The sequence below is a fragment of the Odontesthes bonariensis genome, chromosome 3, assembly GCF_027942865.1.
Source record: "Odontesthes bonariensis isolate fOdoBon6 chromosome 3, fOdoBon6.hap1, whole genome shotgun sequence".
NCBI lineage: Eukaryota > Metazoa > Chordata > Actinopteri > Atheriniformes > Atherinopsidae > Odontesthes > Odontesthes bonariensis.
The window spans coordinates 26658307-26672811 of NC_134508.1; the positions used below are offsets into that span (position 1 = coordinate 26658307).

At 41.8% G+C, this 14505-nt stretch overlaps 2 protein-coding genes across 3 annotated transcripts; one reads left to right on the top strand and one right to left on the bottom strand.

The window, feature by feature from the left end:
* The first annotated feature begins 4831 nt into the window (after window positions 1-4831).
* On the top strand, window positions 4832-8911 carry ppcs (phosphopantothenoylcysteine synthetase). Its single transcript, XM_075461325.1, has 4 exons — window positions 4832-4920; window positions 6265-6802; window positions 6891-6994; window positions 7810-8911. Exons 2-4 carry the CDS (start codon window positions 6265-6267, stop codon window positions 8134-8136), a joined length of 969 nt encoding a protein of 322 aa, XP_075317440.1. The 5' UTR covers window positions 4832-4920; the 3' UTR covers window positions 8137-8911.
* utp3 (UTP3 small subunit processome component) lies at window positions 8230-14436 on the bottom strand. Of its 2 annotated transcripts, XM_075461324.1 has the most exons (16): window positions 14228-14432; window positions 13975-14062; window positions 13146-13202; window positions 13001-13057; window positions 12820-12919; window positions 12658-12726; window positions 12433-12554; window positions 12184-12339; window positions 12007-12078; window positions 10861-10901; window positions 10681-10777; window positions 9731-9862; window positions 9506-9642; window positions 9366-9432; window positions 8736-8843; window positions 8230-8589 (listed from the first exon to the last, which is right to left on the bottom strand). In XM_075461324.1, exons 1-16 carry the CDS (start codon window positions 14242-14244, stop codon window positions 8500-8502), a joined length of 1410 nt encoding a protein of 469 aa, XP_075317439.1. In that variant the 5' UTR covers window positions 14245-14432; the 3' UTR covers window positions 8230-8499. The 2 variants fall into 2 exon arrangements, with proteins under 2 accessions (XP_075317439.1, XP_075317438.1); XM_075461323.1 differs by having other exon boundaries at window positions 12658-12919; window positions 14228-14436.
* Window positions 14437-14505: the final 69 nt, after the last annotated feature.

Sequence of the window (14505 nt, forward strand, 5' to 3'; positions counted from 1 at the left end):
AGCTGAATTTGCTTTAAGCTACTTTCATTTGCGCCCTCTCTGCTGACACCTGCCACGTGTGGGGGAAACAGGTTTTATTATTTTTCCTTATATGAACTCTGTTTACGTTGTATTAATGTTCACCAGCAGGTCAAGTTGCTGGTGTACCAGCAGGTGGCCAGCCATGGGCCTGTTTGCATGCTGAATGGTATGAACACAATCTGTGCAACATTTAGGATTTGAAACATTGAAAATATTCTTGTCAAATCTAAAGGCGAAATGTGCCAGCTTAGAAAAAACCAAAACACTGGGCATCGAACTCTTAAAAAAGCTGAGCCCAAACAGAAAGTGAGACCTAAAGTGGATCTTTGTGACGAAGTGAAAACAGACCAGTGTGGAGTTAGTTCATATGCCTCTCTTTGTTTTGAGTCTTTTTTTCATCCGAACAAGGTGTTTTCTTTAGTGGAAGTAAAGCAAGAACTTTCCTTGCTCCGAAAGAGTAACTCACAAACATTTACACACCCGGAGAGGAGAGGCTGCACACTTTAGTGAGAACACAAATACATAAATGCTAAAGAGCTTTATTAAATGGATACACAGCAAGTAGCTGTTTGCTCCTTTGTTAGTGTTAAACATGTCACATATTGGAGCTTAAAAAGATGCAGTGGTGTTCTCAATTAACTTTAGTCTTCAGGGGAGTGACAAGACCAAGAGAGACATAAACACATTTTACGACACAAGATACAAATTGTTTGCAAGTTTTAGTAATTTTGTACCCATGTGGTTAGTGTTTACAACATTCAAACTTGCCCCCTCCCTCCTGCTGGGGTGTGTTCAGAGAATGAGAGACAGGCCTGCGACTAATTACAGTTCAAAGCAGCAAATCAGAGAAATAAAATGTGATACACTAATTGTTTCACAGTGGTAACATTCTGAAACACATGTTTCTCACCTCAGCCCACCCCCACAACACCCTTTTTGGGAGGTGCTACATTATTAGATTTTATATTAAAGTCCCTGTTCTGCTGACAGGCTCCAAAGGGGTGTGTAGTGCAGACGACAACAACAGGGAGGAGGAAGGAGACGATCATTTAAAACATTCACTACAATTTTATAGTCTTCACAGCCATTTCTTCTGTCATTGGTAAACAGTCTGTGGTATCTGCTCACACACTGCCCAAAGGCCACCATCCAAAGCATCCTGAAAACGGCAAATTCAGATTATCGGAAATAGATAAATTACTAAGAAATTATTTAGAGGAATCACTACAATGAACCAATTAGCTGTTTTTTTTTTTAAATACCACTCTTTTAAGTATGCCTTAAATGATTTAGTTCACACGTTTTGGTTATATTTTTCTCATCTTTTAGCTTTTCTGTGTGCATGAGTGAAAATGAGCAAATTATGTATTCAGGGGACCTTGTGTCTCATTAAGTGAGCCCCTCTCCAGAGCATAGCTAAATCAGGTTGAAAGGCTGTTCTGCTGCGGTGACTCTGTGCGTATCGAGTGTGCACACATTAACTAAAATGTGCAAATTAATTTTGCATCATGAGCTTAATGTAATGTGACGTGGCTTTAGATGGTTGTTTCTTTTTTTTCTTTCCTCCATGGCCACTTCCAGGCTCTGTACTTTAACTGTGACCCGCGAATCTCGTCAGAAAGTGTTGAGCTGTTGTGGCACAAGTCAGGCTTCTTTCAGAAGGAGAAGTAGCCTTTGCAGTAGCCTTCTCCTGCAAAGGAGATTCCCATGCAACCTGACGCAGCTTCAGTGGCTGCTGCCTTTCTCTGTTGTTGTTTAGCTTTGCTCCGCAGCCTCACGAACAATCATACGCATCCCCTGCTGTGCTCATTAGCTATACTTTCAGTCGTTTTTTTACATTGTTGGGGATTTTGTTTGAACCACATTTCACACTAGTTTGACAGTTGCAAAGTGTTGTCATGTGCTCCGATGTCCAGGTCCAGGTCCATGTCCATCACATCAGACAAAGGTAAAGATGATTATGAATCGGTTCACTTGACATGTAGCATAAAAAAGTATGCGTGTAAGGAAGAAGGTGATGATCGTGGAATTCAAAAATAAAAACATCAAAGACCGACAGCACCGCTGTTTGACATATTCTTATTGAAAAAAAGAACTATATGCTGTATAGGCTGCTCAATATAGAGGCTATTCAACCCTTTCGCAATAGAAAAAAGCGTTAATGCAACCACTTGAAATGTTTCTTATGGTGTACGGCTGAAGATCAAGATCTGACAAAGTTGCATGATTCTCCCATGTGATTATGGCTTCCATAATTACTATGGAAAGTGAAAGTAAGTAGTTGCACAGAGCAACCTTATTTCAAATTATAGACTAATTATACACTGGCTGAGCTACCTTCATATCTGCAGTTGCATTAGCTGATAGAAAATCTTTACTGTTTAACCTGTAGTCGCATCTGGTCAAATCTGACTCACTCAGGTGTTACTGAAAGTTGGAAAATCAAGGCCAAGTGACAACTTTAATTTGGAATAATTTGAAACAAATGACATTTTCTCAGAATGTCAGCGCTCATTAAGCTTTCTGCTCTTTGCACACGCTTGATTTTTACCACAGAGACATTTATCTCTCCCCATGAAGGAAGAAAGCCTCATCATCCACAAACTTGGTAGTTATTACATTGAATTAACAAACTCAAACTTGTGTGTTGTTGTGAACTGAATCTTTCTTTAACAGTATAACAATATTGGGTATTTCTTGTACGGAAATCAAAGCCTAAAATCATCTCTTTAGACGCTATTCGTATGTTAAAAAACAACAACAAAAAAAACCTGCATCTGTAGCACCGAGTATAAGTCTGACTGACTAAGAAAAATATAAACTCTATAAATTAGAGTTAATGTGTTAACATGTGTACAAAGACACCCTAATCTGAATTAAATAAAAGTTTAAAGAAATTATTTGGTTGGAAATTAGCACCCTCCCTTGTGGAGTCAGAAAAAATTACCTTTTTCACTCAAGGGGCCTGTACTATGAAGCAGGATCAGTGACTTATTAAGATAACTTCAGGTTCAGCTCTGGATTTTCAGTACGACAATGCTGGTTCACTTCTTACCAGGATGTATCACCATGGTAACTTACGCCTGACCTGCTCCTGAGCTTATCTCTAAACCTGACCACACATCTAACAGCTCCACCCTCTGACCAAGCTGTAATTTTAGAAAATGCAAAAAATGAAAAAGACATCAGCCCCTTAACAAAGATAGTTTCTCCGAGAAGTTCCTTCACTGTAGGTCTTGTCTAAAACAGACACTAAACAACTTGAAAACTATAAACCATTTCACCAGGTGGAACCTGCCTCATACTCCCGGCCAGGATTAAAAGGGTGGATGTGAGTGGGCAGTTACAATGTGCCACTCCTTCACTCTGTCATCCAGTTTCTTTCATGAAAAGTGAATCCAACTTCCTTCTTTCCCAACCCACTGAGGATTAAGAAGTGTTGGTGTGTCTGGCAGTGATACATACCGAGGATATCTAAGTTAAGTAACCCAGCTGGAGTCTGGCTCTGTTCTCAGTTCACCGGGTTCGTACCTCATCGTCAGGCTTTTGTTTGCCTGCTCTCACCAAAGTCAAGGCCAGAAATGAAATGTGTTACAATGTCAAATACCTCAGTTCATCGCAGGTCACTGATACTGAATACCAAATCAATGTTTCAGCAGGTACTTCCACTGAACCCCCCAACCTATAACCACAGTTCTGACTCATTTGGGGTCTAAATGAAACAAAGGAATTCCGAGCGGTAACTCTGTTATTCATTTGAGTTCATTTTCTTGTAACTTTTTACAGCAATGTAACCATTTATACATAATCTGATACAACAACAACAAAAAAACTTGGTTCTACAACACAAAGCATGGCAGTATACGTTTGGTTTTCTTCCGAGCCCTTTACTTTCTGAACAACACTTGCTAAGTTAGTGTGGCAGTGCAGTTGAAAAGTCCCCCTTTTACAGAAATTCCTCTCATTGAACCATAAAAATCATTTTGTTAAATTAAATCTTAACCCTCATATGACAGAAAAAAATTAAGCGTATTGGTCGTTAAAGGGATAATTCGCCTCTTTTGACATGAAGCTGTATGACATCCCATATTAGCAATATCATTTATGAACATTGACTTACCCCCTGCTGCATCCTGTGAGCCGAGTTCCAGCCTCGTTTTGGCGTTGATGAAGGTAGTCCGGCTAGTTGGCTGGGGCCACAAAAATAAAGCGTTTTGCTTCTCAAAACAATATGCATTCAAAAGAGTAATACATTTGCATCACAAAATCGTTGCCCAGGAAAAAGTAAAACCTCACATCGCTTGGCGCTATTTTTGCCTCCCTTGATATCAATGCGTCCAATGTAAACTGTGCAGACCGAAGTGCAGACCGAGCAGTCCCCTGCTTCTGAGCAGTAAACACCGTAACAGCTGCAGCTATCGGCAGGTGGCTGGACGCATTGATATGAAGGGAGGCAAAAATAGCGCCAAGCGATTGTGAGGTCTGACTTTTTCTAGATTGACGATTTTGTGATGCAAATGTATTACCCTTTTGAACGCATATTGTTTTGAGAAGCAAAACTCTTTATTTTTGTGTCCCCAGCCAACTAGCCGGACTACCTTCGTCAACGCCAAAACTCGGCTGGAACTCGGCTCACAGGACACAGCAGGGGGTAAGCCAATGTTCATAAATGATATTGCTAATATGGGATGTCATACAGCTTCATGTCAAAAGAGGCGAACTATCCCTTTAATAGTCTACGTACCACGTGGTAGTACCGTGTATGGCCACTGGGGGCGATGAAGACTTGTCTTGTATTTAAAGAAACCAAAGAGTCCAGCAGCTCAGACCTTTCAGGAAGTGTAGAAGTTGAGTGCTGACAACAAACCCGCAGCTGGAGAAGGGCATTTTTCTAGATTTGTAAGTATAGTACACGTTGTTATTATTTTACTGAGGGTGTTGTGTCGGCAGATGATGCTGACAGATAACGCCACGCATAATGTTATTTTTCTAGTCTGTGAAGTCGCCTGCCCTGTACTTCTCCTTTGAATATTTACAGCCCAAGCGAAGATTTCATATTTTGTGCTCTTGATAAAGTCACCTGAAGAGCGCGCTATTAAACTGTTTTTACTCAAAATGGCAAGGTAAGGGTTTAGTGGCGAGGCGAAGATGTACCGATCCAACTTTAGGTTCTTATTCCAAGACACAGCCACTGAGATGGTGTTTCACTTTTGGTTAAGACTTTGTTGAGAATTTTATAAACCGCTCCTTAAAACAGCATAAACAAAAATAGACGCTATGATCCAAATGACGGCAGAATTTGCTCAGATAAAGTGGAAACTCACTTTTTGCGTCAGTGTAATGTGTATAAGTTTAGGTTTTGTGCACGCGCATTTGGTCTATCTGTTACATGACAAGGCTTGGCCAATATGTTATCGTATGTTCTTTGCAGTCTGGGACTGCAGATACCCTAATTCAAGCCCTGGCATGACAGATGCGATCGTCTCTCTCGGAGGATGTTCATTCAGACGTATTACAGGAATTGGACAAAACGTTTTTGTTTTTTCCAAACCGTGTCCAACCGTTAAGTAAAATTGTTTTGAGTCATATCTGTATTTTTCCCCCCTGCAAATTAACACAACTAAATGAACATCCTTAAAGAGTTGCGATTCCTTTTTTTTTGTGCCTGAGATTGTGCAAACATACTCTAATTTCTTCTATTTGAACGAATATCCAGATTTTTTTTGAGTGTTTGTCAAATATGAGCCAAGCACTCGAACCATTGGGACATGCTCTTCCCATAATGCAACATGGTAGCATCTTATTAATTCGCTTTTCCCATTCTCTTCTTCCAGGACTATACTTTTAGTACTTTGCTCAGAAACATTTCTGAGTTCCATTCATGCTGACATTGTACAACAGTTTTAACAGGCAGGCCGATCTATTGTTTTTTAAAGTATCTTTTTGGGCTTTTTTTTTTTATGCCTTTAATGATAGGACAGTGTGAGAGAGACAGGAAGCAGGGGGCAGAGAGATGGGGAAGACACGCAGCAAAGGGCCGCTCGGTGCGGGAGTTGAGCCGGGGCCCGCTGCATCGAGGACTAAGCCTCTGTACATGGGGCGGCTGCTTAACCCACTACGCCACCGACCGCCCCAGGCTGATCTATTGTTGACGTGCAGAATCTCTGGAGCTTGCCCGTTAAAACAGATGTGATCCCAGTAACAAAATCCTCTTTCTTCATGCTGCCCCTTCTCTCTCATCAGATGATGGCTGAACCCAGAATATCTTCTATTGACGGGAAGTTGGCGGAAGAATTTGCTGTGCCCTCCCATGTTGACGAGGTCAAGGAGAAGATGTCCGCTTTTGCCAGATATCACGCAGAGGCAGGTCGCAGGGTGGTTCTCATCACGTCAGGAGGCACCAAAGTCCCCCTCGAGTCGCGCACCGTTCGCTTCCTCGATAACTTCAGCAGCGGCAGACGAGGAGCCTCCTCGGCAGAATACTTCATAGACTCGGGCTACGCTGTGATTTTCCTACACAGGCACCGCTCTCTCTACCCTTACACGCGGATGTTTTTAACCATAAACATGCTGGACGCCCTGCAGTTCAGGGGTGGAGAAGGAGCGCCCGCTAACACCAGCGACGTGGTGGTGAACCAGCAGGTGCTTCCGGACATTGCCAAAGTGCTGAAGCGATATGACGAAGTGAAGGATGGAAGACTTCTTCTGCCCATTGAGTTCAGCACTCTGTCGGAGTATCTGCACTTACTCAAAGCAGCAGCACAGGCACTCAGCACATTAGGTACACGTTGATGTTCATTTACAGGCCGAAGAATTGGGCTCTGTGTAGCATGTGTTCAAATCTGGTCTCATGTTTACTCTCCACCCAGGATCAAAGGCCATGTTTTACTTGGCTGCAGCTGTGTCTGATTTCTACATACCAGCGTCGGAGATGCCCGAACACAAAATCCAGTCTTCGGACGGGCCTCTTCAAGTGAGTGAAAAATGAGACATGCAGCCATGGTATTAGAATGGGAAATATCATTTTGTCCACGACTTTTGTCCGGGTCAAAGTTTCTCAAATGACTTGGAAATATTTTTGTACAGATATGCAAGGTCCCCGTGGGATCCTCCCCAGTTAGACTGACCTGTTTATTCCAATCAGCTTCAGAATGGACTGTAATGACATGACTGTTCTTTTTGTAAGAACACCAAGGCGTGCGTTTGTTGACAATTAACTCAAAACATCACTGTGCCTACATGAGTACGTGGGGCTTCAGTCAGGGCTTCAATAAACAGTCTGCTATAGAAATTTAGATTTCCTCTTTTGGTTTTGCTTAGGTATATGGGTAACAGATAAAACACCTTATCGGAGGCTCATGTAGGTCAACCATGTCAGTGAACCCAAGTGGGCACCCCATATGGGTCCTAGCTGGATCACTGATGGGGAAATGTATACATGGGCTCAAAATGGGAAACACAAATGGAGGTCATTTGAGTTTAAGCACCCAGTTTACCATGCCACATGTTTATTTTGCTTATACTGGAGAGTTAGAGGGTACTTTCTAATCTGCCCACAAAGTCACCAAAAGCTCCGACCTCCAAATATTTGCACACATGCATTAGATCAGTAAGTGCAGTGTCTGTACTTTACATTAACTAATGTAGCTGTTCACATATGCTTGCAGTTTGTGACACTCTTTACAAACAGGCTATACATGCTCATAATTATGGTGTTTTATGCTAAAAGTCAAATGTGTTACACAAAATCTTGTGATTAATGACTAATTTACTTCTTCTCCATTTCAGCTCAGCATGAAGATGGTCCCCAAGATCCTCTCCCCGCTCGTTAAAGACTGGGCACCTCAAGCGTTCGTCATCTCCTTCAAGCTGGAGACGGATTCAGCCATCCTGATTGACAAGGCTCGACGGGCTCTGGACACCTACAGGCATCAGGCAGTGGTGGCCAACGTACTGGACTCTAGACGGGGCTATGTGGTGGTGGTGACCCGCGAGACTCAGGCTGAGCTGATCCTCACCGAGGAGGACGTAAAGAACGAGGTGGAGATAGAAGAGAGGATAGTGAGCAACCTGACAGCTGCACACAAAACATTCATAACTCAGCAAGTAGGTTGACAGAAACGATCTGAGGTCTGTTTGTCTGTGCTCTTACTTGATCAACTTGCCTGTTCTGCTGATAAGCTTGTGTACATTCAGTTTGATACACCATTACGTGAGCTTAGTTTTCTCAAACTATAAGCATATTATGCCTTTATTGTCGGGTTCACGTTTTCTTGAAATGGGTCTCAAAGGTTAACATACCATCACTGTACAGGAACGACAGATTTAAAATGTTTATTCAGATCGTTACAAAAGATTTCAGTATTTTATGACCGCTTTACCACAGCTCTGAACTAAAAATAAACATTTAAGAACAGTTAAGAAGCCCATTGGTATTTTTTTTTTACACCTGACAGCATGCTGAGAACTGGCTCCTCGTTACTTCAGTTTGGTGCTCTTCTTGACACCAGCACGAATACCAGACACCTCCCCGCTGTATCTTGTCTCTTCCCGACGAACATCTCGAACCTGGTGTGAATATATGAACGATATTGTATTTATACAACCATATACTGTTGATTCACACAAATAAACCTATAGCCAGTACTTGGAGGCTCTTTGATGCAGTTAAACAATGCAAGAACTTTGATCTAATCCATTTGTGGACTACAAACCTGGCCCTTTCTGCGGATTTTAGCCCGTCTGAACTTTTCTCTGTGCTTGACTCTGGGATTACGGTCAATCTTCTTCCTCTTTGGTGTCAGCCCCTTGTTCTTGGCCATCTGTTGAAGTGTCAGACGCAATTAGAATACAGTAGCATGAGATCATACATAAGGTTGTATTTAAAGATGTACCTAGAAATGTCTTACACTGAAACATCCAAGTGAATAATGAATTATTAAAAAAAACATCTGAGTGATGAGGAAGACATTTTGTTTGCTTGCCCTAATGTCCTAAAATAACCAGTCATTGCATTAGAGAGCCTTTTCTAATTCACTTTATGAAACTGATGTGTGGAAACAACCACTTTGTAGGACGCTGTGCTTATGAATGGCTCAAAGAACATAAACAGTTTGAGGTTTTCAATTGGCCTCCAAACTCCCTAGATACCAATCTGATGGCATGTGTGTGAAGAAAGTCCAATACACAAGGACCTCACTGCACAACCAACGGGGCTCAAAGGATCTATCGCCAAAGTCCTGGACACTCCAGGACACCGTCAGATGGTCTATGTCCATGTCTTAACTGCTTCAGGACTGTTCTGGCAGCACGTTTTTGTGTCTGAGTTGTTGTCGCCCCTGTACCTGATAAGTGATTCCTCTCTTGCGATCTGGATCCAGCTCCTCTTCCTCTTCGTTGTTCTCCAGCAGTCTGCATTTACATGTAGACTTAGTCAGATTTGGTTGCGTCACAACTGCCACCCGAAGACTCAAATCCTACTTACTCTTCAGCTTCTGAGTTATTGCTCTTCCTCTTTAATTTCACCCGTTGCTCCACTTCTCTGTAGAAACGCAAAGCTGCTTCCTCATCCAGGTCGGAATCAGAGTCCTCCTCAACCTCAGGCAGAGTTTCTCCAGAGTCCTGCATCCAGTGTGCATTCAGGTCTCGTGTTAAAAATCAGCTCGAGCTTCAGGTTTGTTCAGGAACAGGTAAAACCCCAAAATCTCACCTTCTTCTTGGAGACTTTGGTCTTCTTGCCCTCTGCTGGCCGGCTGGTGGGTTTATCTTTCTCATCACCTGCCAGTAGTTTGCGAAACTCGGGCGCAAGCCGATCATCTACTGCGTTGAGTTCGTTGATGAGCTGCAGGTGGGCGATGAGGAATAAAGAGGATTGTTTGTTCAGAATGTCATCTAAATGTGCGAGAGATTATTTTGTGAAGATGCATCCCATGAAAGTGAGGAGTGTTGGCCAACATGAATTGGTAATCGGGAACAAATCTGAAAGCATTAATTGGTTTGTGTCGAGAAAAAAAAATTAAACTCTTTTCCGGATGTTTGGTACCAACTGTTGTAAAGAGTCTTCAAATGTTACCTCTTGTTTGGTTAATTATCAGCTGCATATAGAGTGAGCGTGTTTTGATCATTTCATGCATGTTAAACAGCAAATGACCAAAATCATTATTACTGGGTTGGACCATGACGTTCCAATAATAGCTCTATAAATGATGTCATGTCTTGGATCTGTAATTAAGCTTTTCACATGAAGTGGTTGTTTCGTCCAGGTCAGTTTAAGATGAACAAATTTAAGTCATGGATATTTAAAAGAGTCCATCTGCTACAGTTTATTGTCAAATCCAGAAATAAAAGCCTGCTGCAAGATGAAGTTTATTCTCCTTCATCGCTTTTGTGTTTGATAAAATAAGCATGAATGATCAAACATTGTTTCTGCTTGAAGTGGATTAAAGTGGAGTTTTTTTTCTCACCATTTACCTGTTGCCATGGTGAATCACAGCACCTCCCCGGATTACTTTTCTATTCTTCCTTATTTCCATATGTTCATATGAATTTGCTGCAAATCGACTGTCCGAATGTGCCTAAACCTAAACACTTGTGAGTTTACCATCTCCGCCCTGCTCAGCTCATAGTTCAGTCTGTGTTGAGATCAGTGTGTGGACTTACATTTCTGTAGGTGAGAAGTCGTTCGATCACAGGGTGGTTGTGAGCGGGGATTCGTTTAGCTTTCAGCACCAAGTAGAAGCTGATGTTTGTGCAGTAACTACAGCAGAAGAGAATTGCCCAACAATTAGCTGACTGTGGCATGACTTTGTCCCATGTAGCTACAGCTGAAGCACTACTTACTTGAGATAAAGCTGCCGTTTGGTCTTGAGATAGTCAGCACCCTTTGGAAAAAAAGGATAAAAAAAATATTCAGTTTCAGACCTAAACTGACATAACAATACATTGGCAGGTTTCTTGTCAACATGTGGTCAAATATTTCCCCCCTCATCGACTTTACCGCCACACAAGAGGAAAAAAGCATTAGTTTTATGACCCAAAAGTTCAGTTTAAATCTCATCTGAGCAGAGTTCCTTCGCTCACACCTTTGGCGAGTCTCCCTGATGCTTTCTTGTTTTTTTTTCTTATTTAGCAATTTTTTAGGTACTTCTTCATTAAGCCGAGCTCTGTGGAGTAGAGCTTGAAACATTCCCACAGACACCCCAGTTTCTGCTGTGGAGCTTTGCAGCTCCTTCAGGCTGACCTTTGGCCTCTCTGCCCTTTGTTGTTGTTGTTGTTTGTTGTGTTGTCATATTCCTTTCAAATAGTGGCGTTTATGGGGCTGAGGGATATTTACAGTTTTTTCCAAGTTGTGTTTTTTTTCTTCTTCTTCTCTATAACTTAGTCTAAATCTGTACTTCTTTGAGACACTTACATTACACCCAGGTGGCGTTATCTGAGCTGATTATGGGACTTCTGGAGATAACTGGCAGCATCACATCACAATAGTGCTTCAAATCAAAGATATTAAAACCCACTTGCATGCGCTACTTTTCATGTTTTCTTTCTCTCGAGAAACTTTCTCTTTTACTTAATTGGTCTGTTTTGAGTGTGCTGGGACCCGGAGGCACAGGAACAGGACCGTGTACCCAGCCTCCACAGGCACGCCAACATCAAGTCCGCTGAGACCTTGGAGCACCTGTGATAGTGAGGTTAGACCCCAACTGAAACGCCAGGGAGAGCGAGAGGGGTTGGGCAGCTGATGCCCTCCCCTCCTCTAAACCTCCAGTGGTTGGGACGCAGACTGCACAACGCTCTAAGCAGGAGTGTAAACAGTGTGCAGTTTACAAAAAGAATAATGATCTATTTTTGTAACAGGATTCAATCAACAATTGTTAATGAATTCTTCTGTAAATGTTATGTTATTAACAGTGAAACAGCTACCAAATAAGCTGAAATACTGCTGAACTCAGTATGGCAACAGATGGAGATATAGCTACATGCGCTCACCTTTCCTGCCGGGATTTTTCCATCATTGACCATCTGTACGAGAGGTTGCAGCTCATCTTTCAGTTCAGCGAGCTGGAGAAATCACCCAGAAACACAAAAAAAAAATACTCATTGATGACATTATTTAAAGACTCATTAACAATTAAAAGATTTAAGGTTGTTTCATGTGTGTCTGACCTTTGCCTTAAAGTCCTGAATGAGTTCAAGCAGCTCTGGCGATTCCTTTTTCAACAGCTTCATTTTTTCCTTCCGAGACATATCTTTCAGGTCTTTGACAATCTTCTCCTGTTTTCCTACACTCTCGCTTTCTTCCTTCTCTTCCACAGCAAATTCCTTCATTTAGAAAAAAAAAAACAAGGAGAGAACATCAATATAATCTCGCAGGTAAATAAATGCATCAAACAGCAAAGATTAACGTACATATACCTGAAAAAGGTTGAAATCATAGTCCTCTTCGCTCAGGTTTGCAGCCAAACGTTTCTGGATATTTTTGGCCTCTTCTTCTTCCTCTTCCTCCTCAGCTTCCAGCACTTCTTGTGACTTCCCTTCTGTAGCGTTAAAAATGTTAAAATGTTGCGTTAGCAAACATCAGGGACATAGGCAATGGAAACATCACAGACGGTTTCATCGCAGTACACAAAAGATACTTACTGGTGGACACATAATCTGAGTCGTAGAACATTTTCCTCTTGGTGCCCCACGCCATTTCATTAGGAAGATCTAAGAACAGCAACATAATTTGAGTTAAACAGGTAAGATTAACAGTAAAATGAGCATAAAAACAAAACAAAAGAAAAAATATCAGTTCTTTACCTTCATCCTTTTTCTCCTCTAAATCACTCTCCATATCTGTCCCCTCTTCCTCGTCCTCATCTCCTTCAGACTCGGAGTCGTCGAGGGCCATCACTTCCTCCTGTGAAAGTCAGGCCCGCTTGAAATTGGTCGAAAACTCTTTATGTTTATCATCTAAAGTAAAACGTCAATAGCACAATACCTCATCGTCCAGTTCCTCCTCGTCGCTTTCCATCTGAACTCCGCGGGCGAGAAGTTTCTGTGGCGCCGCAGAAGAAAAAGTTAAAGGACGCAACAACGGCACCATTCGCTTACGTGCCACACACAGAGCAACAAGGCCAACTTACGGCAATTTTGTCATCGTGAAACTCATCGATTTTGTCTTTTGTGTACGCCGACGATTTCTGTAAAAATAAAGAAAAGATGTTGTTGGCGCGATCTGACATTGAGCAGAGTGGATGGCATTTGGTCAAAGGGGCTTCTATTCAAACAGAGTTGTATGAGAAACTCACAGTTTAAGGGTGTAAATTACAAACTCCTTTTTTTAGAATGTATAAAGCTTTGTTTGCTTTACAATATTATTCCAAACACTGAGTACCATCTTATTATATAAAGCTAAGCCACAATTGCATGTGGCCTTAAAAACCTAGAAAAAACAGAAAAAAACAAACAAACAAAAAAATGCAGAATTTGAAAGACTTCCTCCTCCTTGTCCCAGGGGAAGGAAATCAAGTTATTAGAATACGATGCTGCAAACAAAGTTTCTCAGTGGGGGATCATCATATATGCATATGTCATCAAAGTCATATTCACTGCACAGACCTGGTCTTTAAGTTTCTTTTATGGTGATTTTGTCACAGTAATAAGAGAAGGAAACAGAGAAGAAAGCCCCACAGACAGCTGCAGAAAGAGGACTTACTACACATGCAGTGGGAGAAGAGGGGCATATCAACAGAGAAAGGAAAATAACCAGGTCTTCATCTTCACTAAACTTCAAACTGCAGTAAAAATATGTATTTACTGTTTTTCAACATGACACCTTGTTAGCCCTTTTAAGACACTTTGTCTAGCTGTACTAAAACCTATTTTTGTCTATAAACCAACACAGACATAAACTGTGACTCTTAAGTGGAACAAACCGAACCGGATCAGGCAGAGAACAGTGTGCATGTTTACCTTATCGGGGACGGGCATGTTCTGGTAGGCTTCGGGGTCATCTTCATCATACTGCTCCGTCTTTTTTGGCCTGTGTGCTTTTGGAGCCCTGCACAGCCAAAAACAGGTGTTTGAATGAAAATGTTACTGAACACTTCTCCAAGCCAATTTCTGCTTCATAAGTACTTTATTAGCTGAGTGACTACGGAGCAAAACAAAGCACGGTAATGGGGTGCATTCGTGCAAACACGGAGACAACTTTAGTCAAACTCACCGTTTTGCTCGAACCATGACGGCAATTAGCCTGACAGGCTAAACGTTTGTGAATAAAATACGGCAATTATACTATAACGAACAAAAAGCGTTGATATCTTTCGATTTAAACAACATTTAACAAAAAACATTCAGTCGAGTCGGACACATTTGACGCCACCACCATGTGCTTCCGCGATCTCTTCTTCTTTGGTTGAATGGCAGTAGAGGAGAGATGTGAGCGGCTCACACTGCCGCCTGCCGTAATAAAAAAAGCAATTTAAGCTGCTGAGACATACA

What these genes read in the sequence shown, in the direction of transcription:
- ppcs (XM_075461325.1), top strand. Translation starts at nt 6,265, where the DNA reads ATGATGGCTGAACCCAGAATATCTTCTATTGACGGGAAGTTGGCGGAA. An exon ending in ACAGGCACTCAGCACATTAG is followed by an intron (nt 6,803 to 6,890) that starts GTACACGTTGAT and finishes CTCTCCACCCAG; the next exon opens with GATCAAAGGCCATGTTTTAC. An exon ending in CTTCGGACGGGCCTCTTCAA is followed by an intron (nt 6,995 to 7,809) that starts GTGAGTGAAAAA and finishes TCTCCATTTCAG; the next exon opens with CTCAGCATGAAGATGGTCCC.
- utp3 (XM_075461323.1), bottom strand. An exon ending in AAACGGCAGCTTTATCTCAA is followed by an intron (nt 10,778 to 10,860) that starts GTAAGTAGTGCT and finishes CTTCTGCTGTAG; the next exon opens with TTACTGCACAAACATCAGCT. An exon ending in GACTTCTCACCTACAGAAAT is followed by an intron (nt 9,863 to 10,680) that starts GTAAGTCCACAC and finishes GCCCACCTGCAG; the next exon opens with CTCATCAACGAACTCAACGC.